The following is a 26,324-nucleotide window of genomic DNA, read 5'->3' on the forward strand; positions in this document are numbered from 1 at the left end:
AAGGCTAAGCTGCTCTATTTAAAAGTCAGGAACTTGCTGCACAGGCTTGAAAAGTCTGTGCCAAAGGTGTCATATTGCTCATCTACCTACTGCTTTTTGAGTAAACAAAAAAGTTCCACAGTGTTGGATGGTATTTACAGTGATAGGAGAGGTCAGATTGTAAGCCTGGGATAGAGTTACCTCTACAGTTAAAACAAAAACAAACAAAAAAGGTGACGACTATAAAACAACCTCAAGCCAGCTCTGAGACCACATGCTTGACAAGGCCTGTCAGAGAATTTCACCAGAGCAGGTCAGACTGAGGAGAGTTTGTGGCCCTCTATGGATCTGAGACCTAATTTTTTTGATTCTACTAATAGAAATACATACAATAAAAGGTTTAGGAAGAGTGCATTATCCTGAATAAATTATCAGCTTTTCTTAGGTTTTGAATGACGCTTAAGGCTTGATGAATTAGTAATAATAAGACTGTCTTAGGTTTTGCCAGTTAGCATCCTTATTACCAAGTCTCAGAAGAATAAATGGAGGATACTTATGATCTTCATGACTTCCTAATGGGCTCCGGTGCCATTGGGTCATCCTGGGGTCCCCAATTCCCACAAGCATTCCATGAGCTATGATGCTCTTTCAACATCTCACAAGGGTATGGAAAATAAGACAGGGCTATAGTTGGGAGCAAAATGGGAAAACTATCCTTTTAAGCTAGTAAAGGCTACCCAAAGATATTGCAGTAGAGGCATGACAATCTCAACAGGTGAGGCTAACTGTGCTCAACTTCATCCAGAGCAAAGACAGTAGAGTGAGCGAATCAGTTGCTGGAAAATTACTGAAAGGATACACCAAACATCAAACATTTAAGATTCTTGCTAAACTAACTAACAGATGTCTTGCTAAAAGTAGGCCAAGGACTTACACATCAACACTGAAGGATGAGGAATTCAATCAGCTAGAAAGGTGGAGTGGGTGACTTAGCAGGATCTTGGCAGAGACTGGCTTTGACAAGATTCAGGAGCCAGTTTGGTCAAAAAAGAGGGTGCAGAGTCTACATTATGGTCCAGAAGAGAGCCTCTGTCAGGAGTAGTGAAGCTGGGGTTTGCGTCCCTCTTCTTCCCTCAGGGCTGTCATTGTCTTGCTAGTGCTTAAACTGAATTCCTTCACCCATTCTGTCCACTGCTGAGGCTGGCGTCTTCTTCACAAAGACAGACTTTAGGTTTGAAGTTAGAAACAAGACAAACCGAGACTGGAATCAACAAAAGATGTGCAATGAATCCTGTACTCAAGCTGAAATTTACTTTCCAGCTAAGTCTCCCAGATAAAGCCATCAATGTAGAGGAACTCGAAATCCTTACGGAAGTGAATGTCTAAAGGGATACAGTGTAGAAGCTGAGACCAGACTCAATGAAACAGCCACAAAGAAGAAGTGCCATTTTTTTGAGCCCAAACCAGTGTTAGAAATGGAAAACCAAAATGTGACAACAGCACCAAAGGATATGCACCTAATACACACCTGGTCCCTTATAGTCCCTTAATTGGCATTTATTGAACACAATGCCACTCTATCAAGATGAAGGGGCTGGCACATGATACAACAGGGAATACATACTCTAAATTGAAATAAGCCAGACTCCAAAGGACAAATGCTATATGGTTCCACTTCTATGAGGTACCTAGGGTAGGCACATTCATACAGACAACTAGTAGAATAATGCTTATGAGTGGCTGGAGAGAAAGGGTACTGGGAGTCACTATTTAATGAGTACACTCTTTCCATTTTGGATGCTAAAAATATTCTGGAGATAGATGGTGGTGATGAAACCATAACACTGTGAATGCATTTAATGCACTGAACTGTACCCTTAAAAATGACCAAAATGGTAAATTTTGTTATATATAACTTAGCATATAAAAAGGCTTTAAAGAATGTTCAGCACATTCTGCTTGGGATGGATTGAAGAGAAAGACAAAGTGATACAGGACAGTGGCTTGCTGTGTTTTAGGGCAGGAAAAACTAAAGAAATGAGGACTGGAGTGTAGTTCCATGGTAGAGCATTTTGTAGGCATGCACAAGGCCCTGGATTTGATTCCTAGCAGCACAAAAACACAAACAAATGAGAGGAGAGACAGAGTATGAAGACATAGTACTCTCAGGTTAGAGAAAGAAATAATCACACTCCAGCTTTGCTTTAAACCAAAGAGATTTTAATTGTTTATGTTTCTCCACAGATCCCTAATAGGGATTGTCTCGCACATGCTCCATGATGGTCTTCAAGCCCAGCCAGGTCTCTTCAGCTGTGGGCACGATCTGCGTGGCCGGCAGGAGGAAGCCATACCTGCCTGTGTCTCTCAGTTCAAGGGCAAATGAGTATTTGATGCCTGAATCATAGGCCCAGTCAATGCTCCCACCACTGGCTTGGTCTGAAGGGCAAACAAGAATACAGTCTGGTTATACTATTCCCACCAGCCTTTCACAAAATCTCTCTGTTGAGCTCTACAATGATCAAAGATAGATCAGACCCCTTGTATGCATGGGCTGCAGACGCAGAATTAGTTTAGTTGAGGCTCATGTTTATGAAAAAATATAAAAATATTTTCAAAAGCAACGAATGTTATTGAAATGGGCACTGTACTTCACCTTCCTCCGGTGTGTTCTTAAAAGCCTCTGGCTTTACCCACCCACTTGCAATCCTGCCTGCTGCCCTCATTGGTTCTTCCTCAGCTGAGCAAGGCTATTCCACTTACTTCTTCAGAAGGCACAGACATTATTTTCCCCAGTGGGAGAGGAGGGATTATAATCTAAGTAAGAGATTTGATCACTGCCCTCAAGGAACTCTCAACTGAAGGCTGAAGCAGGCTCTGCTCTGATGTCAAGGTATATTGGGGCTGGGGATTTAGCTCAGCGGCATAAGCACCTGCCTTGCAAGCAGGCAGTCGTGAGTTCGATCCCTGGTACCAATAAAAATGAAAAAGACCAAAAAAAAAAAGGTATATGTCCTTCACCTCCGTGATACCTTAGCTAATGTATACCACTTGCTTAAGAGATGTGTGGCCACTGACATGACAGATGATGAAGGAGGTTGACACTGGTATGTGAAGACTTCAGGCATTCATGAGTCAGAGTTGCTGAGCAGTGGATGACCTTGAGTCCCTTTCCTGGGAGGACAGGGAGAGGTCAAATAGAGGACATGGCTGTGGCAGAGATGGAGGAAGCCACTTAGTACCTAACAACACAGAAGACTAGGGAGGTTGTACCTGGGAACAAGAGGGCCTAGGTCAGCAATGGGGAAACTTTTAGAGATGAGTGCTCAGACTGCAACCCAAAACCCACTTAGTTATCACAAAGCACCAACACTGCAATTAACCCTGGATAAAACAACTCATATATTAACCACCTTTTGTCTTAAAAGTAAAACAACACACATGCCATGCGTTCACCACTACTGGACCTCAGACTAATGTTGTTAGTTGAGTGTAACTATCTGAAATGTTTGAGAGTAGAAGCATTTTGGATTTTGGACTTTTTTCTGATTTTGAAATATTTTTATATTTCATAATGAAGTATCTCAGAGCGGGTCCCCAGGTCTAAACATGAAATTCATTTATATTTTATATATACTTATTATACACAGCCTAAATGTAATTTTACATAATTTGGGGGGTACTGAGAATCAAACTTAAGACCTTATGCTTGCAAGGCAGGTGCTGTGCCACTGAGCTAAACACCTGGCCCCTATATAATATATTTAGTGCACCTGCCTTTTGGCTCAGATCTGTCACCTGAAGTCAGGCATCAAATTGTTCATTTTTGGCATAGTTTTAGTGACCAAAAATTTTGGATTCTAGATTTTTAGATTTCAGATCAAGGGTGCTCAATCTGTAATACTGAGAACTCCTATGACTTATATCTTTATCTTCATCTTCAATAGCTATGGTGGCACTTAGTGAATAAAAAGCCCTAAATTATTGCTGACTTGAACTGAATCCTTGGGTACCAAGCTTACTAAATTAGACCTCTGAGATGGCTACACAGCACAGCCAATCCCATTAGAGGAGAGAGTCCACAGAAAGTAAAATACTAGCTTCAGACTGAATTTGAACCCTGAAAATCTTCAGCCAGTGTCCTTAAAGAAAGTCACTTATCTGAGCTCCAGATGCCTCAACTATCAAATAGGGATGGTGTACTACTTACTACACAGGGCAGTGAGAATTAAATGTGGTACCACAATGGTTATGATTACAGCACTTGCGAAGGGCTCACTACGCGTGGCAGGCATTGTGTCTAATCCATCCCTACCTCAGAGCTGAGGTACTAGTAGTGTTGCTCCTATTTCACAAAGGAGGAAACTGAGATTCGGAGCAATTTAGTGATGAAGTTATGATAATGTGTGTGGAATAAGCAATCAATAAATATCAGTTATTAGCATCATTATCAAAAACTAACTATGCTCTGGTCACCTTAGACCACATTAGGGGTGAGACGTGTCTGGAGAAGAGCAACTGACCGGGAAACTAGCAATCAACACTTATGTAGTATCTTAGAGTTAGTGAACACCTTTATTCTATATACAGGTTGTAGCTTGTGAACCTCTCAAAAATCCACTTCATGGATGAAAAATTAAGGGAAGACAACTAACTGACTGGCCCAAGGAGACTAGGTTCCAAAGTGGCAGAGCTGTAATTCAGATCCAGGTCTCTGACCCCAAGAGCTGTGGGCTCTTCCTCCTACACCTCTCTGGGGAAGCACTGGACGGACACCTTCTTCTGAATTTTGTTTTGTTTTGTTTTTGAGACAGAATCTTACTATTCAGCCCATGTTGGCCTTGAACTCATCAGGTAGCCCATTACTTAGCCTTAAACTCACAGTGATCCTCTTGCCTCGGCCTCCCAAATGCTATGGTTACAAGTGTGTGCCACCACATCTGGCTATGGGGACACTTTCTCATGACCAAAAAACCTATCAACTACAGATCTTTATAGCCCTTTCCAGAAGAATCCCTTCCCAGAAAATGTCTCATCATCACAGAAATGTAGCCACCTGCAAGGCAGACAGAAGCAAGTGTTCAGGCCGGACTACATGCCGAACAGGGAGAGGAGGCAAGGAGTACTTAACTGGAACTACTTCTAGGAAGCAGTACTTGCCCTGGCTGGCATAAGGCAGGATAGCAGAGTAAACTCCGGGTACAGATGCAGCCGAAATTTGTACTAAGGAACAGCTAGGTTCTATGGAACACAAGGTAAACTTACATTGTTTGATATTTGCTTATTAGAAAAGCCTTCAACAAGCCAGGCATGGTGGCACATGTCTATAATCCTAGCACTCAGGAGGAGTGCAAGGCAACAAGGCAGGAGGATCACCTTGAGTTTGATACCAGCCTGGACTCCATAGTGAGTTCAAAGCCAACCTGAACTACACAGTGAGACTCTGTCTCAAAAAAAAGCAAGAAAGAAAGAAAGAAAAAAAAATGTCTTCAATATCAATGATCTAATCAGGGAAAATATACTAAATATCAGCCTTCCAAGGTCTAACTTATTTGCAAATCCTTCAGACAAAGTGAGAGAAAAAAGCCGATGAGAAAATGGCTAAAACCCACGTGAGGCATCAGGGGTACACAGTGACATTCACAGGTATTCTGAATTCCAGCCTCTACTACGGGCGGCCAATCAGACGATATCACTCATACCTCAGTCTTAAACCATCATGAAGGTCTCAAGCTATATCCATCTCTCTGTGCCCACTGCCACCACCACAGGACCTTTCTCTCAGACAAATCCCCTGATAAAGTTGAGAAAAAGCCCACAAGTGCCATGTTTAAAAAGTTTTCAGCGCCCAGTGGAGACTGCAACCAGACGCATCGCTCGCAGGCTGGGAGAAAAAAAAGTTCTCAGGAGGATCTGAGCAATCCTGCCTGTAATTCCAGCTTCTCAGGAGGCTGAGACAGGAGGATCATTTAAACCTAAGAATTTGAGACAAGCCTGGGTAACATGATAAGATTTGTCTCAAAAAAAAAAAAAATAGTCTCAACAATTATGTGTGGATCTGTAATCCAAGAGAACAGCCTAAAGTATCTGTAGTTCCAAATCTGTTCATTTCATCAATTTTGTAACCATGCCCGGGAATATATTCCCAAAAGATCATCTAATAGAAAAAGGAGTTTGTACAAACATGTTCCTAATGATACTATTTAACAAAAATGTGAAATAACCCAAAGACCCAGTAACTAGGAGTTAGCAATATAATGTAATAATGAACACCTAGAATATAAATACATGAAACTCTACAAGAAATGTTTCTTTTAAACAATTGAGCACAAAACACAACACAGACCTAGATTCCAACCAGACAAACATGATGATGCTCATTGACAAAAATCATTAATGAAATTGAAAATAATAACAAAACATGATGGTCACTAGATTCTTATAAAGTTTTCTTAAATGCATCATTAAATAGGAAAAACAAAGCAAAAGTAAAATATGACCATCATATTCACGGCATGAAATATTGCCAGATGAGTGGTTTTTGCACTTGCATTAAGTGCTGTAGATATGAGGAAAATATCATTCCTCTGCCCTGCAAGACTTCCATTAGAGAACCCCAGCAAGCAAGTGGGCGCTCGGCAGGGCCCCACCCCTCCTATGGCTGCAGCTAACCCTTACTCACACTCTGTCTACGGGCAGCTCCTCTCGGGGCAGCTCCTCTCGGCTCCTCTCGCTCCTGACTTACCGCCTCAGCTGCTGACACCTCCTTTGCAAACATTTCCTCTTCCTCCTGTCACCTATTGCTCCTTCGCCATTGCTTCATTTCCCATAGCCATGAAATACACTGTTTCTTACTTTAAAATTTAAAACAATGACAACAAAAAAGAGGTTTCCCTTTCTCTCTCTCTCCCTTGTCCACTTTTCTGAAACTGTTCTGATTAAGGCCACCAATAAACTGGCAATGAAAATCTAATGGAAAATGGCTCTGTCCTCGTCTGAGCTGATCTTTTCATGGCCTTCTCATGTATTTTAACCACTGACTCCATTTTAACAGTGGCTCCCTCCCTGGATTCTGAAATGCAGGCTTCTCAGCCTGTCTTCCTGACACCTTGCTCCTCTGTCCTCCCATTCCAAATATCTCCTGGTTCTCCTGTTCTAACCACCATGTCTACATCAACTCTTTCAAAGTCTTTCTTCTGCAGAATCCCAGGGCCGTGTCACCTAAAGCCTACAGGACAGCTCCACTTGAATACCTTGCAAGTATCTCAAGCTCATCATGTCTACAGCTCAACTTACAATCTCTCCAATCTCACGTCCTCCACACGTCCCTTTCAGTGACCAGCACTACTCAACAACCCCTCCACATCTAACAAAGCACAGAAGCCTTTGGCTGTACTTCCAACCCCACCCACCCTCACCAGCCCGCTGCAGTTTAGGCCACCATCACTCAACTGCTCTCTCCCCACTTCCAATCCATCATGATCCCAGCCTCTACACTGCTGCTAACATATCTCATCTCAACAGTGTCACAGCTCACTCACTGCCCTGCCAAAAGCTCCCCTGGGGCCTTTAGTACCTGAACTCCTTAACATGACACATAAAAAAGGCCAAGCAGAGGCACAAACTCCCTCAATGACTCCTCATTCCAGCAACCCCAAATCCAGTTGTAGTTCCCATAGTCATTCATGCAAGTTCATACTTTTGTGCCTTTGCATGTGTCTTTCCATGATCAAAATGCCCCCATCCTGGAAATCAACCTTTTAAATTCCACCTCAGGAAAAAAGAGCTGGGTATGTAGCTCAGTGCAAAGGCCTTGGGTTCAATCCCATGTCACTGTCACTGTCATCATCATCATCTTCATTGCAACAACAACATAATCTTTAAAATTTTAAAACTGTTCTCTCTCTCTGTCTCTCTCTCTCCCTCTTTCTCTCTCGTCAGGAATCCAAATCAGGACCTCGCACTTGCTAGGCAGCTGCTGTGCCACAGAGCTATATCCCTGGTCCTGCTCTGTTCTTATATGAAGATTTTCCTCTCTCTGAGTCACTATCAAATCCTCCCAAATGTACAAGGCTTGTACTGTGTAAGAGCCAGGAATATATCTCAGTGCTATAGTGACTGACTGGCAAGAGTGAGATCCTGAGTTTAATTCCTGTTATCAAAATAATAATAATAATAATAAGTTAAGACTTGTACCATGCATAACTTGCATAACTTACCACTGTACACATAGTAATGGATATAATGAATGTTCACTTGCTACTGTAAAGACTGAGTTGTTGGTAGACTCCTTTTGTCTTTGATACTTGGAAAAATTCTTAGCATATAACAGATGCTTACTAAAAGTGTGCTGAAGAGAATGGGCGCCTGTTGCATGATCTTTGAGTATAAGAGCACCAGGGAACTCGTAGACACCCAGCTGTGTTTCTTCAGTTTCTAGCTTTACCCATAAGGAACGGACTGTTCCTTTGAGGGAGTCAGAATCTACATAAAGATGCTCTGGGATTTCCCACACCACTACACTAGTTTCTTGTTTTTAACACATTCTACTGGGGAGAAGAGTGTCTCAAAAGATCTGAATGCAGGCCTGCAAGACTTATTCCTGAACTTGTCCTTATTTTTTCTGATTCATCCTCTTCTTCTCTCAGTATACTGCATGAACATATGGCCGCAGCAGAAATCTAACCACTGAATAATCCGGACTCCTGTGTGTGTGTGTGTGTGTGTGTGTGTGTGTGTGTGTGTGTGTGAGCATGCGTACGCGCACGCACATGTACTACAGATTGAATCCTGGGCCTTGTGCACACTGAGAAATGCTCTACCACTATCCACACCCCCAGTCCCTACTCAGGTCCTCTTAAAGGGCCATACCCATTCTGCTTCCACCCAAGGTCCCTAGGAGTATTCAAGGTACAACCCCCTCTTAACCAGGAAAGGGAAGATTAATAAAAGAGCAGAATTTAGGAGCATGCCCTGATAAAGGCCCATTTTTAAACAAAAAGATCCACATAATGAGTGAGCTGTAACGATCTGGACAAACCTAGGAGGGAGCACAAAACTCATGCACTTAAGAAATTCTTTGTTCCAGATATCACATAGTATTTTGTGGGGGAGACTAGGCTTACTAAGCGAATTGGAGTACGGTTAAGTTCCATGGATGAAGATCTACTATCCCTGTCACATCAAGGCCTTTACAAGCTTTCTCCTGAACTCACATGGTACCTGCCATTTTAGTGGGTCACATTTTAGTGGGTACAAGCTTCCAGAACATTAGATACTTACAGATGACTGAGCAGATTGGCCCCACTTCATACTTGGTACCATATAGGCTTTTCAACGCCTGGGCAGCCTTTTTCCCCACTTCATTCTAGAGAGAACAAACCAAAGAAAGGTGGATGGATAACACTCATCTCTTGGGAAGTTGGTTACCCAATAGCAGACTATAGACCAGAAAGATCTGATTAACTAGACATTCTAGTTACTGAGGCAGAAGCACATACCCTTTATGTTTCAATCACTGTCAAAGAGAAGCAAGTACAAGATTATTTCTGTTGGCTTTCAAGATACAACATATAGACCTGCAATGCTAACTGAATCATCCAAGTGTTTGTAAGACTCAGGATTCATTATTTTACCATCACAATTCAGGATTATGAATGACAATAGGGTAGGTGAAAGGGGACTAAAGAGAATATGTACTGATCCCAAAATCTATCTGGGAAGGTGATTTTTTACTAGATTGCTATATGGCTTATTTCCCCTGTGATTGTCTTCTTTCCAAGCAGTAGAGCACAGCGAAACATTTTCCGTTACTTGAAGGTTCCAATTTTGACTGATTGAGGCTTTACTGTTTTTGCTCAAGATAAATGTAAGGTCTTGAATTTGGGTTCAGGAAAACAACTGCACAATTACCAGATGGGGGAACCTGGATCAGTTGAAGCCTCCGAGAGCCTGGAGGTTTCATCTGTCCATGAGCCCAAGATGAGTCAACAGCAGAGCCCCACTGCCAAAAACCTAATGTGATCCTCGACTGGAATAGCAGAAGAACACAATCTGGACAACAGCAGTTATGGCCCTGCTCTGCTGTGTACTGGTTAACCCACAACACAAGTTTCACATTCCCTTCTGGGAGCTACCCTTGATGAACATGAACAATCCAAAGTATGTTCCAAAAACAGCAACCAGAATGATGAGGGAACTTGGAACCATATTATGAGTGCTTACAGGAACTGGGGTTATTTTGGAGGGATAAGGAAAGACCTAAGAGAAATGGGTTATTGATCTTTAAGTCATTAATGGATTCACCTCCCAAGAAGAAATAAACTTGCTCAATAAGACTGAGAAGATACAGGATTAGTAAGCCAAAAACACAGGGAGGTTTTAACTCTCTAGAAGAAAGAACTCACAATTAAACCTGCCCAGCCACAGAATTGGCTCCCTTGGAAGCAGGAAGTCATTCAGTCACAGGCTAGATGACTATCTGGTAAAGATTTGAGCAACAGGCTTAGGTAATTTAAAGTTACCTAGGTACTTTAAGTTAAAGTTACCTAAGTACCTAAGTTACCTTAAAGTTACCTAAGTACTACTAAGGCTGGGGGTTTAAGCAGCACAAGCGCCTGCCTGGCAAGTGAGAGGTAATGAGTTTGATCTTTGATACCAAAAAAAAAGTACTATTAAAAGCTCAACCCTACTTGTACCCTTTTTCTGTTTGTTTGTTTGTTTGTTTTTCTCCTTAAAGAAACTTAAAAAAAAAAAAAAGCTCAACCCTGGCATCCTTATCCCTGATTTGAGTTTGAATGGTAATTGTCACCTGAAAACTGCTCTATAGGGTAAAAATCCAACTGGTGAAATGAAAGACATTGAATTAGAATGACCATTCCATTTCTTCCTGGGGTTGCTGACAACAATCCATTTGCAGGCAAACTGTCCAAAAAGTCCTAATTCTGAGCTTATTCCTGACATATGGGTTTCAAAAACCAAGCCAAAAGGCCAAACTGGAACTCTGCACATTCTCTTCAGCTGGGGTAGCTGCTGCTCCATTGTGAACAACCTCCTGACACGGCACCATCTAACCTAAGGAAGGCTGCTGCGAATTTGCTTATTTCTGAAACAGGAAAGATGACAGAAAGAATCATATTAGGGAAGTGAGTGTTTTCAGCACAGTGCATCAGCATGGCAGGTGACAGAGCCAAAGGTGCCAAGAAAAATATTAGTCAATCTACGGGGAACACCATTGCTCAGCAAATGGTATCTGGCCACCAGTCCAACAGCTTCAGATCCAAATCCAAGTGTTTTTTTGTTTGTTCGTTTGTTTGTTTATTTTTCCTCTCCCTCCCTAAGCAATAGAAAGCACATCCTGGGAACTTATAATCAAATGAGACTCCTGCTCATACAAATTAAAGTAAGAAAAATTTCATGAATTCTATTTCCCAAGGAAATTTAGTTTAGAAAAATTTTTCAAACCATTGGCAGCATGGCCATCTTCTCAGTGGCTGGACTGATGTCTCATCATCTTTGTAACCCGTCACTAGTATACACTTGTGACTAAAACTTACCCACATAACAGATAAGTTTTGTTAAGGAGCTTAAATGAATTTTGCAAAACTTACCAGCTCGTTAAACTTATCTGGCTTGGTACATGTATACCCATAAGGGAACATGAGCAGCTGGGAGTAGCTGTGCAGGGTGAGGAAGGCCTTGACTTCTCCGTGACTCTTGATGAAGTCCACTACAGATTTCACTTCAACTTCAGAGTTGGCCTTGGGTCCATGGTATGAATCTGAGCATGGACTACTACTGGCTCCAGCCCCTGGTGGGATGCAGAAAAAGCCCATTGAGAACAGAGAGCTTTGGGAAGATACTGGAAAGAGGAAATGACTATGCATATCCCTAAACTCCTCTCCTAGAAATTACAGGAAGATTATCATTGTGTCAGGCCAGGTCTCTTCCTAAGGGCACAATTAGCCAACTGAAGTGATTTTGGACATATCTTTTCTTAAAAAAAAAAATATGGTTTCTCTATAAGGCAGAAAGAGCTATCAAATTAGATCATCTCCTCTCTGTGGGAGTTTTTGGAAGAAAAGCTAGAATTAATATTATGGATGGAATTCCTGCACTGGGTGGGAGTTTAGCAAGTTCATTTTCTGGGATCTCTTCCAATTGGTAGAGTCCAAGAGCAGAAGATTCTATACATCTGTACTTCCAGTCACAAAACCACAAAAGCTAGGAACTTATGACTCCCTCTTTACAGTGAGAAATTTGTAGTGATTATTAATCACTACATTTGACAACAAGGCCACCTTTGCTCTTGATTCTATCAGCAACCTAAATGGCTATAGACTTATAAAATGGGGTCCTTATAGGTCTGGTAGGAGGTTTGAATTCTAGAGAAACTTTCTGGAGACAAAAAGAGATTGAGAGTCCCCAGGGGCAAGTGATATGGACAAAATGTAAATACAATCTCTATCATCGTACATTAAAATTATTTAGTAAGAGTAACATTTCAGGGAGGAAAAATGGGCATTGTTCAATATTTTGGGCCAGGTGCTTCATTTTCCTCCTATGTAAATAAATAACTAAATTTATTTTAAAAATGAATTACTACTCATGCATGTACTGTCACAGTTCCCAAGCGTATCCTGTATTGGTTCCATAATTCTTAATAATTCGTTTGCTTTACAAATATTTAATGACTGCCTTCCATGTTGCAGGCTGTGCCGGGAGTTAGAAATACTACGATATAAAAAACACAGTTCCTAAGCTCGCTATTTGTGTAGGTTAGTGAGGAAAAAGCAAACAAGTTTCAATTCTGTGATTAGTGAAATATAAACATATTCCACCACAGCCTGAAAGCATAAAGGAAGCCCCAGCTCATGCCACTGAACGCTAAAATATAGGAGCTGTAGGTCTACAGAACTAGGATAGAAGCAAATATTTTACCTTTGAGTCTCTTTCAAAATTAATTTCTTAATCTTATTTGTACTTCCTTTAAATTTTCCTTCTGGAAGCATCCATAGATGATGTAATGCTTCTCCTTCCGAATAGACCCTAACGCCCTCTAGTGGTTGCTTCCGGACTTCCTGCGCTCCCGCCATTGTGCAGTGTAGCTCAGGCAGCTCGGCAGACGCGAAGCTAAAATAGGTTGCAGCTTGCAGGAAAACCAACATGCGAGACAAAATATATTTAATGCTGCTTAGAGCTCTGTGACAGCACTGCGATCCTGTGAAGGGAATTTGGCGAAGTGTTTTTTCAAAGAGGTTTTTAAATGGCTCGAATCCTGAGTGGTCTCAGCAGGCTGACTCACTGTGAGCCCTGAGAGCCTGGTAGTTGGCCAGAATCTGTACCTGGGGGCAAGTCTCTGAGCTCACCTCCAAACCCCGCGTCCCAGTTCCGGTTCGGATCCACTCCAACACAGAAGCGTCCAGCTCCCTTGGATCTGGTCTTCCGCCACATTCGATTCTTTAAAATCCAATCACCCCAAAAAAGAAAAATTGATCATCTACTCTAATGAAAATGTCTCTTTAGAATTTTACTCATCTCCTTTGCTTCCTTTTGGAACTGCACTCATTTCCCTTGTGCTGGAGATGTCATAGAATTCTCACACAGGATTATTCCCCATCTCAAACACCTTGTCAGGTGGATGGCAAGTTCTAATACAGCCTGGGCAACTTAACAAGACCACATGTCACAAATTTTAAAAATTGCCTGGTAAATGCAAAGTCATGAGTTCAATCCCCGGTACCAAAAAAAAAAATTTTTTTTTTCAAAAAAAAAAAGTGCTGGACAATGTAGCTCAGTGGTACAGAGCTTGCCTAGCAGGAAGCATGAGGCCTGGGTTCAATCCCTAGTTCTGCAAAAATAAAACAAAATAAAATAAAAATAAACACCTGCCAAACTATGTCCCATAACACACCACTGCTGTTAAATGCAATCAACAACCATAATAAAAAGTGAAGGAAAGAGGGAAAACATTCTGTGCCACAATACTTTGGAAATATATGGGGATAAATTGGTAAATTTACTTTAGTACTCTAAAGAATTTTAATGCTTTAATGTGAACCTCTGAGGAGGATATAGTGGGTGGTATTTCTTACCCTTGTCAGTCCCTTTATTCATGTGGGATCTCATGGGATGAGTAGGAGTATTAGTACGAATCTCTTTCAAAGAGCTATCGTCATTGCCTGCTTCTACAAGAATAAACTTGAAGCTCTGACTCATTTCAGATATACGTAGGGTCACAATTGCCACAATGGTGTTTCATAATGAGATTTTAAAGAGGGAAAAAACCCTACACAACTCCTTTTAGTGATATTACAGAGAATTTCTGCTACAAATTGTAAGTAAAAGGCTAGGATGCATTGTACTGCCTACCTAAATACTGCTGCAATCTAATTGTCAGCAGGTAACATCCGCCTCCTCTTTTCTATCAATCCCCCCACAAAAAATGCAGAGATAATTGGAACAAATCTCCTAGGTGACTCACAGTGAACACTGAGCTCTAATAGCCTAGACTAACAGCTGAAATGGGCTCTGGCTGAGGCGACATGTAAAGACATCGTGTGTTGGAATAAGAAGTAATTATAAACACTTTTCTGTGCCTCATTTCAGGGCCACTACTGAGAGATTAGGCAATCTATTTAGAGTCAATCAAGAACAGAAAGATTACTTGTATTTGGTTTTGAAGTTCCTACACAGCTCCTTAAGTCCTTATGAAAAAAGAGAAAAAGTCCAGGCTTACACTGGTGTGAGAGAACACATATCCATCGGGGTTTGAGACGGGCAGCAGGAAGATATCCATGGTGTCCAGAATAGAAGTGACAGATGGATCATTTCCGTAATCAGAAGCGATCTAAGCAGAGACAACATATATGGCAATCCATATCTCCCTTTGGCCAGGCAACACGAGACAGAATATTATGGCAATGTGTTTTTTTCCAAATGCGAAATAAGGATCACTGTTATCAGTGAAAATCTGCCAAGCCCACTGCAGTCCAGTCTTGTATGGTATGAATATATTTAACATGCCATCGCCTATACTTTCATTTCTACTCAGAATAAATTACTTCTATTAAGTAAAACTCAGTTCTCACCTATGCACTCCCTCTGTCTTTGCACTTCTGGTGAGTCGTGCTGCAATGCTAAGCAATGATACGTGTGGCTTATCCATACCGGTCCATGGATGGACCAAAGAAAATTTTGTTAATAGTCCTTCATACTCCCAGAGGGTAGCTTTGCCAAAGAACTCAGCACCAACATCAGATTACTTAAATATGCAGGGCTTTTCTAAGGTTACAGAGAACTTGTTAAACTCCATTTGGGGAATTATATTTTTACTTGCAATCAATTGCGGTAGAGCTGAAGTTTCTGCTGAATTAAAATTTATTCATTTCCTGTGCTCAGCCATCCTAAGGCATTATTATTCAACTGTTAAATATCCATTTCATAATACCCTAAAGGTAACCGCATTTTAATTGAAGGGAAAACTGTATCAGTCAGTATGCACGTGGTTGCACATGCTTGAATGGTCTGATGTGGATTGATTTCCTTTGCTCATGAATTAACATTCTGATTTATAACATGTCATTTTTTTAATTACTTAAGAAATACCAGAGTAGGTCACACCCAGTCCCATGTCCTGCCTCTCTTGCCAACAAACGTGCAAAGGAGCTATTGCTACATCCTGGCAAAATCAGATTTGGCAAAATTTCAGACTAACCCAAACACCCTTAACTAATTCCACTTTAGATCTGTAAGTCAAAGTAAACCCTTCTTGCACCTGTTTCTATTTTCTGTTTGAGCGGCTTTCATGATTTCATAGATTATCTGCACAATGTGCCTCAGCCCTCAGAGTTCCAGGCAGCAAAGACTTTAATCTGTTCTTATGCTGAAATCTGATTCCTGGCTTCCTCCTTTGCCACCCTTGCCATCTCCTCTGGCTCACTGTGTCATTTAACAGAGTGCACGGTGGCTGCCTCAGGGGCACAGTGCCATGGCACCTAATAGGGCAGCAACAGAAAAAAAAAAAAAGATTGGATGGGTCAGTTTCCTGCCCGTGTGGCAAGGGAAGGACTTGGCTAAGAGCACTGGCCATCGGGACCACAGGAATTGTTGCATGCTTGCTTGTGAGCCTGAACCCAGAAAGACAAAATAAGGGGTGACTTTTGGGAAAATGACCTTGTCTGCTATCCACAGTGCAGTAGCTTGAGTAACCCACTCTCGAGCATGGATCCCAGCGTCTAACCAGATAGCCGGCTTGTGTCCGCCAGTGCTGAACTGCAAAACAAGTGTGGAGATGTGAAGGGCCGCACTGCTGTGGTCATCTCATCCCCACTGTCCCCGAGGGTCCTTCTCTGTGCCCTTTCTACCTCTTACTCATGCTTCTCCCCAGGTTTCCTTCTCTGCCCGCTTTCTGTGTATTGTCCACACCTCTCCCCAGGGGTCCTTTTCTGTCCCCTGCCTGTTCTTGCTACAATTGAGAGAGGAGGAGAGAGTGACACTGTGGATTAATTCTCATTTAAGGTTTTTCTGTGTGGGCTCTTTTTTCCCCCTTGAACCTCATCTTTTAACATATGCTTAACTGCAGGCTTAGAAAGGGGCATAGACTTTCCCTCCTTTGAAGTTTGTGAAATATCGTGGCAGATAGTATAACGAACAACAGGAAAATAAGTTCTTATGTTGTAAATTGGGGAGAAAACAGGTTACAAAATAGTACGTCATTTTTATTTTTTAAAAGACTAGTAAATGGCAGGGGAGAGGGGTGAATATCCATATGTACACCTATATATGACAAAAAGGGAGGGAGGAGACAGGAAGAGGGAAAAGAGCAAAACAAGTGGTGGAAAATGTTTATAGCTTTTATCCCACAGTTGTGAAAACAAAATCACAGATTTATGTTCTTTTTTGTTTGTTTCCCTATTTCCCAGATTTATGCAAGGATTATATTATTTAAGTTGTTAAAATGTTCACAATAACCTTTTGAGTCCTTCACAAAAACAGGATGGCAGGCTCTGGGAGATGCTTTCCGGAGTTTAAATTTTACGATTGAAGTGACTTAGTTTTGTTTGGAACGGTGGCTTTGCCAATTGGATCAGTAAATGGAGAGGAAAAGATTATTTTTGCACCATCAACTTCTGTCTCTGTGAAGCATCCTAAACATAGCTGATAAGGTAAATGAAAAATGCAAATCCTTACTAAAAAAAAATTACATTTCACAGTTTTCAAGAGTTTAGCTGAAAGCATTGTGCCTTTTCCTTCAAAGAGCTCAAATGTAAAAAGTAGGGAACTTTCAAAAACATAGAACAGCCTCAGCCCTGGAGCCCCTGGAAGAGGGAAGGCCAGGAAAACCCGCTGAGGAGAACCTGGGAGTCAGGCCCAGTTGCAGGAGAAAAAAGAGGAATTAAAAACAAACGCGGTAGTAAGCCTCAGAAGCCCATCCCAAGTGTTAAGAAAACCACTCCCCTCAGAACTGCTTTGGGAAAACCACTCTGGACAAATCGTCCCAGTTACTCAGTTGGTCCCCAGCCATGACAGTTCCAAATTTAGCAGGGAATTGTGACATTACCTCCCCTCCTCCATGGAACAAACTCTTTCTAGGAAGTCTGGGGAAATAATTTTCACTTTTTTTTTTTAGTGCAAAAACTTGAAACGATCACTACCAAGACCATCGGGGTCTGAGTAAAACCCTAACCCTTTTATCAACTGTCACCTAAAAGAAAGGCTTTCTTTCAGGGAGGGTGCTGTCCTTTGCGGTTTGTCGTCCTTTGTGGTCGGCATCTTCTGCAGACTGCAGAACTCCCTGGTTTCCTTGTTTTGATTTTGGTTTTTCTGTAGGGTTCATTTGGGTTGGTTTGTTTTTTAAATGTAGTGAGGATAATTACTCAGTCTTTTTTTTTTTTTTTTTTAACTAGCTTTTAAAAGAAAAAAACAAGCGAAGAACTCCCGCCTTGATTAATTGCAGGCCTCTCGCCCGCCTCCGCCCCCGCCCGGTTCCCGTCGGGCGAGCTGCCTGCGAGCGCATCCATCAGGCCGCGCGCATCAATTCTCTTTCGCAGACCTGCGTCAGCCTGCGCAGGAAGGGGGAGAGAAAAAGGAAGAAACAGAAAAGGGGCGGGAGTGGTGCGGGTGCTCAAAACCTGCAGGGACCGGCTGCGTGGGAGCAGCTGCGTTCTAGAAGCATCGCGAGCAAGGCCGCCCTGCCTGCCCCCTCCCCGTACCTTGAGTACGTTCATGGGCCGGTTTTCAAAAGAAGAGCCAATATTCACTTTGCTCACTAGAGCAGGATACTCGGCCACGAGGTGATCCATTTGTTGAGAGATCTGAAATGTTCAAATGAAGAGACATTTGGAAGTGAATGAGCGAGACTTCTCTCCCCTCCATCCCCACCCATGGGGCATGGTGGGAAAAGGCAGATCGGCCTGGGCTGGAGGCTGAGGGGCTTCTTGGATCCTTGCTCAGGGACGATGAGTCATTCTGGAAAAGAGAAGCCATTTTGCTGCTGCAGAACCGGCTCTTTCCAGTTTTGTGCAAAACAAAATGGCACTTGTCTGGTTTGCTAGTGGTTTTTCTAGGACCTCAGCTTCTCTAGCCAGAAAGCTTCTTGCCTTAACGAGCAGAGGACATAGGTGATGTTGACACCAGGGTAGATGAGTCCAGAGCCCAGCGCTACAAAATGTGGCAGGGCTGCAGCAGGCCGGGGACAGTGGGGCACCTGCTGCATAGGTCCTGAAGCCACAGACTACTTGGCCCCTATTTTCGAGCTTTACTGAAATTCTGTGCATTCTGTACTCGGCCAGGCCGTGGCCATCGCTGGCACTGAGCAGGCGCAGGCTCGTCTAGAGGGTCACCAGGACCAAAACGGGGCCCTCCAGCTGTTGCCATCATGTGCTGTCACAGGACACGGGCACTAGTTTGTGGGACTGGCAAGGAGGTTGGTTAAGAGAGCGCATCTTTGTTCCACATTTTCTTTTTTAAACCAACTCCCCCACACATACACGCACAACTTTTTGAAAGAGGGAATTTCAAGGTAGTAGGAAGCATATATTGTGTATTACACATCTGAGGTTGATCCAAGTTCAAGCATGTTAATATTTCTGGCAGTGAAACAAATCAAGGCAGTTCCGGTAGACTTTTGCCCCCAGAGAAGTTTAAGTCAGAGCAGATTGTACTGCCAAATAAACTAAGGGAAAAGCAATTTGGGAGTTCTTTACATTTTAAAGTTGCTGATAGAGGGGCTGGGGATTTAGCTCAGCGGCATAAGCACCTGCCTTGCAAGCAGGCAGTCGTGAGTTCGATCCCTAGTACCGATAAAAAGGAAAAAGACCAAAAAAAAAAAAAAAAAAAGTTGCTGATAGGGAGATTTGGTGCTTTCACGATACACCTTCTCCGGCTCTTTTCTACTTCCCACCACCCCTCTGAACCCCATAATCAAATTCTTCTCACACACACTCATTCCCAAGGCAGTGTAAAAGAGATCCCCGTGGGCCCTACTCTGTGTCACAGAGGTAAGAATTGCTCAGAGGTAAATGCAGGGTTTCCTGGGTGCCCAGCTAGCATCATTTGACCTTAATCGAGAAAGGGATGAGGTAACTCAGGAGAAGCAGCAGAGACTACATAGACTTGGCTACCAATCAGCCTTACAGTTGTGGGCAGGTTGGGAGACCCCATCCTCCTTGGGAGGTCAGAAATGTCAAGAGTGGGCTGGGGATTTAGCTCAGCGGCATAAGTGCCTGCCTTGCAAGCTTGCGGTCCTGAGTTTGATTCCATTACTGACAAAAAAAAAAGTAAATGTCAAGAGTGACCCTTGTTTCCACCATTGGTGGCAGTTTGAAGCACAGCTCTTCCAAGACTATGAGTGTGCAGGTCAAAACTTGGAAATGGTACAGGGACTTGGAGGCTGGGCCCACAGATACCAAGCCGGAAACTAAAAGCAGAGTAAAGCTTGGTATCTTTCATCATTTTATGTCTTCCTTATCACCTTAATATTTTAGGTCAGACCACTGCTCAGCTCTGTACGATGCATGTTAATATTACAAGGCTTATTAGCCTAAATTTACCTACCTAGGCTATCTCATCCTCCTTCAAAACTAAGGGCACCAAAATAACTAATCTTAAGGGTCTACCAGGATATTTGATTGCCAGCATTCACAACATGTAGATCCAGACTCCAAGGAGCAATGACTAGAAGTCACTGTCCTAAAATTACAGTTACCTAGGATTCCAGAAGAAGCAGAGCCTCACAGGCCTCCCCTGATGAGCTCACCCCTCAAGTGGGAACAACCCCATGATGGGATGGAGACTCAAAGAATCCCTGAAATATTGACCAGTCAGACCATAACTTGACTAGGACTACCTACACTACCAGCTATGCAAGCCCCAGCCCTCACCTTTTTCCTTTTCTATAGGACTCCAAAGTTTGTTCATCTCTTGAGGACATCTTCGGCTTTGTGCTACCCTGCATAGCCATGCTGATTAAAGCTCCTTTCCTGCCCCTCACCACTACTCAATTGAAATTCTGAGACAGGAGACCACGCCTAGTCTGCTAAGACTCTCGGAGCTGGGACTTTTTTGCCTCAAAACTCTAGTAACAACAAGAGTGTAGAAGAGAGTGAGAGAGCCATTTGTAGACTCACTAAGACACTCTGGACCCTTCCAAAATAACTGTGTGGCTCTTGGGATGGGTAGGTGGACTTTAGCTTCTACAGGCTGTGAAATCCTAGAGAAACTTGGAGAGGCTAGGAAATAATAAGAGAATGATTTCCAGAGCATTAAATTATATAGAAGTATTGGTATTGTCATCTGAGGAGAGAGTGACCCACTGTTTCTAGGTTCACTTTGAAAAACCTACCTCTTCCAAGGTATGGTAGGCCCCAAAATTGAAGATTCCACTCTTTTCTCTTCTCTGATTAAGCAACATTTCCTCATTTTCTTGGTCCAACAGAACCTAAAATAAAACAACTCTTTGCACAATTAGTTGATAGCGATGCCTTTCGACCTACAATGTGAGGAAATGGTAACACCAAGTCCCCAGTATGCCAAGCTTTCCTTGCCCTGCCCTGTGGCCTCTGTGTCCCTTGTCCTGGCAGCAAGCACTCTATAAGAAGATGGGGCATTAGTGGGGATGCAGCCATTCAGACACTGCAGGTACAGAATGGCAATGGGTGGGGAGTTTGCGGGCACAGTTAGGACTCACCTCACCCTGCTGAGTTAACCTCCTATTAAACACTGATTGCGTAGCAGCTTGCTTCTCCCTATTTTGGCTAACACCCTTCAGTTTGCACGTTATGCTATAGTCTCTCTTTTGCCCTAACCCATCAGTTCTTTGTGACCATATTCCACTTGTGCCTAAAGCAAAAGGGAGAGAGATGGTGGCGCCCTACCCACCCTGCAGGGGCAGCTCACTCTGCTGGAAGACCCTAGTGATAGCCACAGAAACTTTCCTTGTAGAGCACTCAAGGACAAAAGAGGATGGGCCCTCAGTTCATGTGGGCCGGTCAGTCTCTGGAAAGCTACTCTATAGCATAGTTACCTGAACATCTTCAATCATGGTGGAATAAGCAATTCCCTGGGACTCCAAGAAAACTTTGACTGTTTGGACTCTGTCGAAGGGGACTCGAACATGGGCTGACACCCCAGGGGTGGTGGGTGATTTCCAGAAATCAAGCTGAAAGGGACAAAAGTTCAAGCCAAGACAGTGAGTGTGTTATTCTGGTAAAACGAATGCTTCAGCATTGATGGATTTTAATAAGTCAATTTGCAACCTAGTTTATTTTGACCCCACAAAATCAGAATCATTGTGGAATCACTATGATATGGGAACAAGAATGTTTAAATATCCAGGCGTTAGCCAGTGTGTCACATTGCTTCCCTTGCCCATGGCCAGATAATAAAACTGGCAAAGGAAAAGATTATTTAAAATCATGGCAGTTTTTTTTTCTTAATCCGGCAACCAAATGATCCAACCCATTTCCTAATAGGATATTAATACTGTGGATTATTTTAGAAGGGAACTAATACATTAAGGGTGTTTGACAATTTTTAAAAGTAACTGTCACATTCAAAATATCTTTTCATTTTTACAGCATATCCACAAGACAGAATTGTATACTCATGCCCATTTTTCTGAATGGGAAAATGAGTCACAGGAAAGGCAGATGACTTATCCTGGGTTGTGTAGTTGGGACTAGAGCTCAGACTTTCAGAACCCCATACTATGTCAGAGGACTCAAGATAGATCTCTTGCAAAAAGAAAAGGAAACTTTTATGGCTTGTGTCTCCCCAAAGCCTCTGCAGTCCTAGCTGGGGCTTTTCAGAAGTGACTGGATCTGAGTGTGTGACACTGGAATGGATTCATGGTACAATGCTGGGCTCAAGGGCACTAGGTTTAAAGGTGTGAGGGCCATCCACTCTAAGTAGTCTGGATAAGATAAAAGGAATGAAAAGAGCTGTGGTCATCCTTTGTTGCTTTGCTTCCTTCTAAATAAACCCTTCCTTCTTTTACAATGGCAAGCAGAAACACCAAACTCCAGGATCTGGAGGCAGATTTGTTTACATTGACGGGTACTGCTTGGGATCATTCCCAGGATATCAGGCCCCCATCTCTGGTGATCTAGAGCTTGTATATGATGCACAAGCAGGAAGCACAGAGGTGAGATGGAACAACCTGATAGTTCTGTTTAGCTAGCAGGGTGAGATCATGACTTACAAGGGTATATTAATGATCATCAGTTTATGAAGCTTGATACAATGGTACAATCAGTCATCCTGTATGTTCAGTTATGCTCTTGTAGTTACAGGGGTCAAAAAAGTAATTACAAAGCCATGAAGCAGTTACAGAGGTAGGTAGTTCCAAAAGTACAAAATTTTAAAAAGAACAGTTTCTCTTGTACAGTTTTTCCCCTTCACTTTAACTTTGGGTGTTGGGTATTTTGTCCTAGCAATAAGAAAAGTAACTAAGACACAGACTAAGAGATGCGGGGGGTGAAGGGGAAGGGGATAAAAAAAGGAATTGAGTTGTGTTATATATACTACGTACCATTACAAAAGGAATATATTCATTATGTACTTGCAAGCATACTAATAAAAATATTTTTTTAAAAATGCAATCCAAGGGCTGGGGATTTAGCTCAGCGGCATAAATGCCTGCCTGGCAAGCATTAGGTTGTGAGTTCAATCCCCGGTAAGGGGGGGGGGGGCAAAACAAAACAAAACGCAATCCAAAATAGCTAGCCGGGCATAGTGGCTCACGCCTGTAATCCTAGCACTTGGGAGGCTGAGGCAGGAGGATTGTTGTGAGTTCGAACCAGCCTGGGCTACAAAGTGAGCTCAAAAAGACAAAAAAAGAAAAAAATAGCTATCAGTCATGGTGTCTGACTATAGATTATTCACCCAGGGAAACAAAAGCAGGACAAATACCTGGAGATCTTCTTCATCTTCAAGTTCTACCAGAGTTTTAACTTGTTCTTCATTATCTGGGATGACCTCAAGAACTTGATCTCTAAAAGATATTAACCACAGACACGACCTTAAAACAAAACCTGGACCCTCTTTTCTGTTTTTTCCTCCTCCTGCCAGCCTTTGTGTGTAAGCAATGCGTGCAATGGGCAATGATCTTTTTGACGGTGCAGAAACTAGTAAATCATACACCGACCCACATCTCAGAATAGGAGGTGACAAAATGGCTTTACTTCCTCCAAGGAAATGTTATCGTAATACTAATTAAGAGGTATACCTGCTCTTAGCAGGAAGCTTGTCATTAAAGTTACTTTCCTTTAGCTAATGAGTATTTGTCAAATAACACCTGCTACTCATAAACCATTGACTTTGTTGCTGTTTTTCAGAAATAAAAAGGTGTCTTATAAGTGGGATAATTAATATTGATGTTTGTAAAAGGAATCAAATTCACATGTGGATACACTTGAGGGTTTCTGTTCTTTCTTTTTTTTTTTTTTTTCTTTATTCTTGTTTTTGCAACTAAAAGGTATCAGAGCTCCATCTTCAAACCCATTCATAGCTGGGCATGGTGGCACACACCTGTAATCCCAGCACTCAGGAGGATCCGTGTGAGTTCAAGTTTGAGACCAGCCAAGGCTACAAAGTGAGTTCAAGGCCAGCCTGAACTGCATAGTAAGCCCTGTCTCAAAAATACAAAAAGAAAAGGAAAGAAAGAAAGAAAGAAAGAAAGAACCCCTCCATGTGGCCCAAACTTGGGGCATGGCTAGGAAAAATTGGGACCCTGACAAATCATAGTGTGCATCTTTTTATACACACTCACTTAACAATGTAAACAAACACTGTCAGGACACTGGCAGAACAGAAAAACCTAAAACAAGAAAATGCATAGTCTTAGAAAACAGTTTGGGTGAAAGAGTCCTATTTTTATAGCACTTTCCTTGAGGATAGAACATTTTCTCCTCTCTCCCTTTTTCCCAAGAGAGCCAATATCAAATCCTCTTGTACAGAGGGGGACAAATAGGTACAGTGCACCATAGACAGGGACCAGAATCCAGGTCTTCTGAAAGCAACCCCTGCACAATGTCCAGTGAACTCTAGTGAATACACAAGTGAAAGAATGTTAGCTCTTTAAGGCTCTTCTGCCTCCAAGTAGCCTTGTGGACAAAATGGTCTGAAAATTCCTCCATTTCGGCCTCATTACTTTTGATTAAAGCAGAGACTCCCAGGGGTCCTTAAAATGAGAAGGCACTGGATAAAGTCATACATTAGGCTAATGTTTCCTGATGTGTGTACTAAGGAACAGTAGTTTTTTTAGTTGCTCAGCCAAAAAAAAAGGAGGGGGTTGAAAGTTTTTTAAAAATTGATAACTATGCTGCTACCTAGATCCCCTCTTACAGGTTTTTAGTGCATGCTGATTACTAAAGGTCCTAGAAATCATGTAGCTTGTTTCACCCTCTGATTCCCAAGTTTATTTGAGCACCTCCTTTTCTGGGACCCAATTTATTTGACTGCTTGATTAGTTCCCAGACACACTCTCAAAAAATGGTGCTTAAAGCTCTTCATAGAATCATGAAACCATCGTCCTTCAGAGAAGAATGCACCCCAAAGGCAGAAAAGGAATTGAGCTGAAATCTACAGCCCTGGCCTCCCTACTTCCTGAGGTTCACCAACCACACTAAATCTGAAGACAGGGCTGGCCTGGGGCTGACATGCAAGGTAAAACCCAGACAGGCTGGAAGGAGGTGACAAAATAGCCTGACACTGTGACAAATGGCCAAGTGGCTCAATCCTCCCTGATGTCTAGCATCACCCCATTCGGATCATCTTAGGAAAAAGTGAGTAAGGGCACAAAGAAATGGGGTTCCGTGCGCTCTCTTTTGTGAAAATTCATTATGCAAAATAAAGTCATGCCTGTCACACTCCACTAAAATATGTGAAGGGTCCGAGGATGTATGCTTCAGGTTCTCACTCACAGAACCAATCCAATGCAATGGCCTTTCCTAGCTCTACAGCTATGTAGGCTGGGCACAATGCACACCCCTGTGACTCCAGAGAGTTCAAGACTAGCCGGCTCCATAATGAGTTGAAGGCCAGCCTGGATTTCAAAGCAAGACTCAGTGTCAAAAAGTCAAGAAAATAAAATAAAATGAACTTGCTTTTACTTAGCAATGATGAAGGAACTGTGAACTATGATCTTAGAACTAACTTTATTTAATAACTGCCCCACAGCTCCCATAAGTACCATTGAGCATTCATTGAAAATCACTTGAGTAGATTTCTCAGTCCTGATAAAAAAAAAAAAAACCCTAACCTTTCCTTTGTGCTACAAGCATACAAAAATACACAAGGCCTTTCCTTTATTCCCCTGTCCTATTCACAAGTGACTAGGACTGCACCCCTACTTTTTTTGAAGCAAGGTCTTGCTTCAAAAAGGTTAAAGTCCTAGTTCAGGCTAGTTTGGACTATGTAGCCCAACATGGTCTCAAATTAGCTGGGATCCTCCTGCCTCAGCCTGCATGCTAGAATTACAGGGATTATAAGCATGTGCTACCACCACCCCTAACTGCAATCCAATCTTTTATTTCCAATTTAAAATTACTTTTTTGGAGATATATCTCTACATTTTTGTTTGACAGTTGTCATTTTTCTTTTCCACGTCACTCATCTCTTTTTTGATTACTCTATTTTTTCCATTTTGTTCCCCAAAATCTAAAAGAATCTTGAAGCCCCTGAACACATACACCCATTATTTTGTAACCATCAAATGAGTCTCCAATAATCAGGTAGGTAAAATTCAAACAAGTACCAGAAAACATAACTTACCCCACAAATGTTTGTCGACAGTAGATATGCCCAAAAAGGGCACCAAATAACAGGATCAACCTCATTCTCAAGGCTTT

The 26,324-nt window shown here is 42.3% G+C and overlaps 1 protein-coding gene across 1 annotated transcript; it reads right to left on the reverse strand.

Annotated features, from left to right (window-relative positions):
- Nucleotides 1-2,177: 2,177 nt before the first annotated feature.
- Cpa2 (carboxypeptidase A2) lies at nt 2,178-26,324 on the reverse strand. Its single transcript, XM_003475195.4, has 11 exons — nt 26,248-26,324; nt 23,386-23,467; nt 21,500-21,634; nt 20,819-20,914; nt 18,189-18,290; nt 16,150-16,248; nt 14,714-14,824; nt 13,344-13,434; nt 11,586-11,785; nt 9,259-9,343; nt 2,178-2,415 (listed from the first exon to the last, which is right to left on the reverse strand). The coding sequence occupies exons 1-11, from the start codon at nt 26,310-26,312 to the stop codon at nt 2,228-2,230; spliced, it is 1,254 nt and encodes a 417-aa protein (XP_003475243.1). The 5' UTR covers nt 26,313-26,324; the 3' UTR covers nt 2,178-2,227.

This window comes from Cavia porcellus, unplaced genomic scaffold (assembly GCF_034190915.1).
Source record: "Cavia porcellus strain 051 isolate PalLab524CR breed Dunkin Hartley unplaced genomic scaffold, mCavPor4.1 scaffold_2, whole genome shotgun sequence".
In the NCBI taxonomy this organism is placed as follows: domain Eukaryota; kingdom Metazoa; phylum Chordata; class Mammalia; order Rodentia; family Caviidae; genus Cavia; species Cavia porcellus.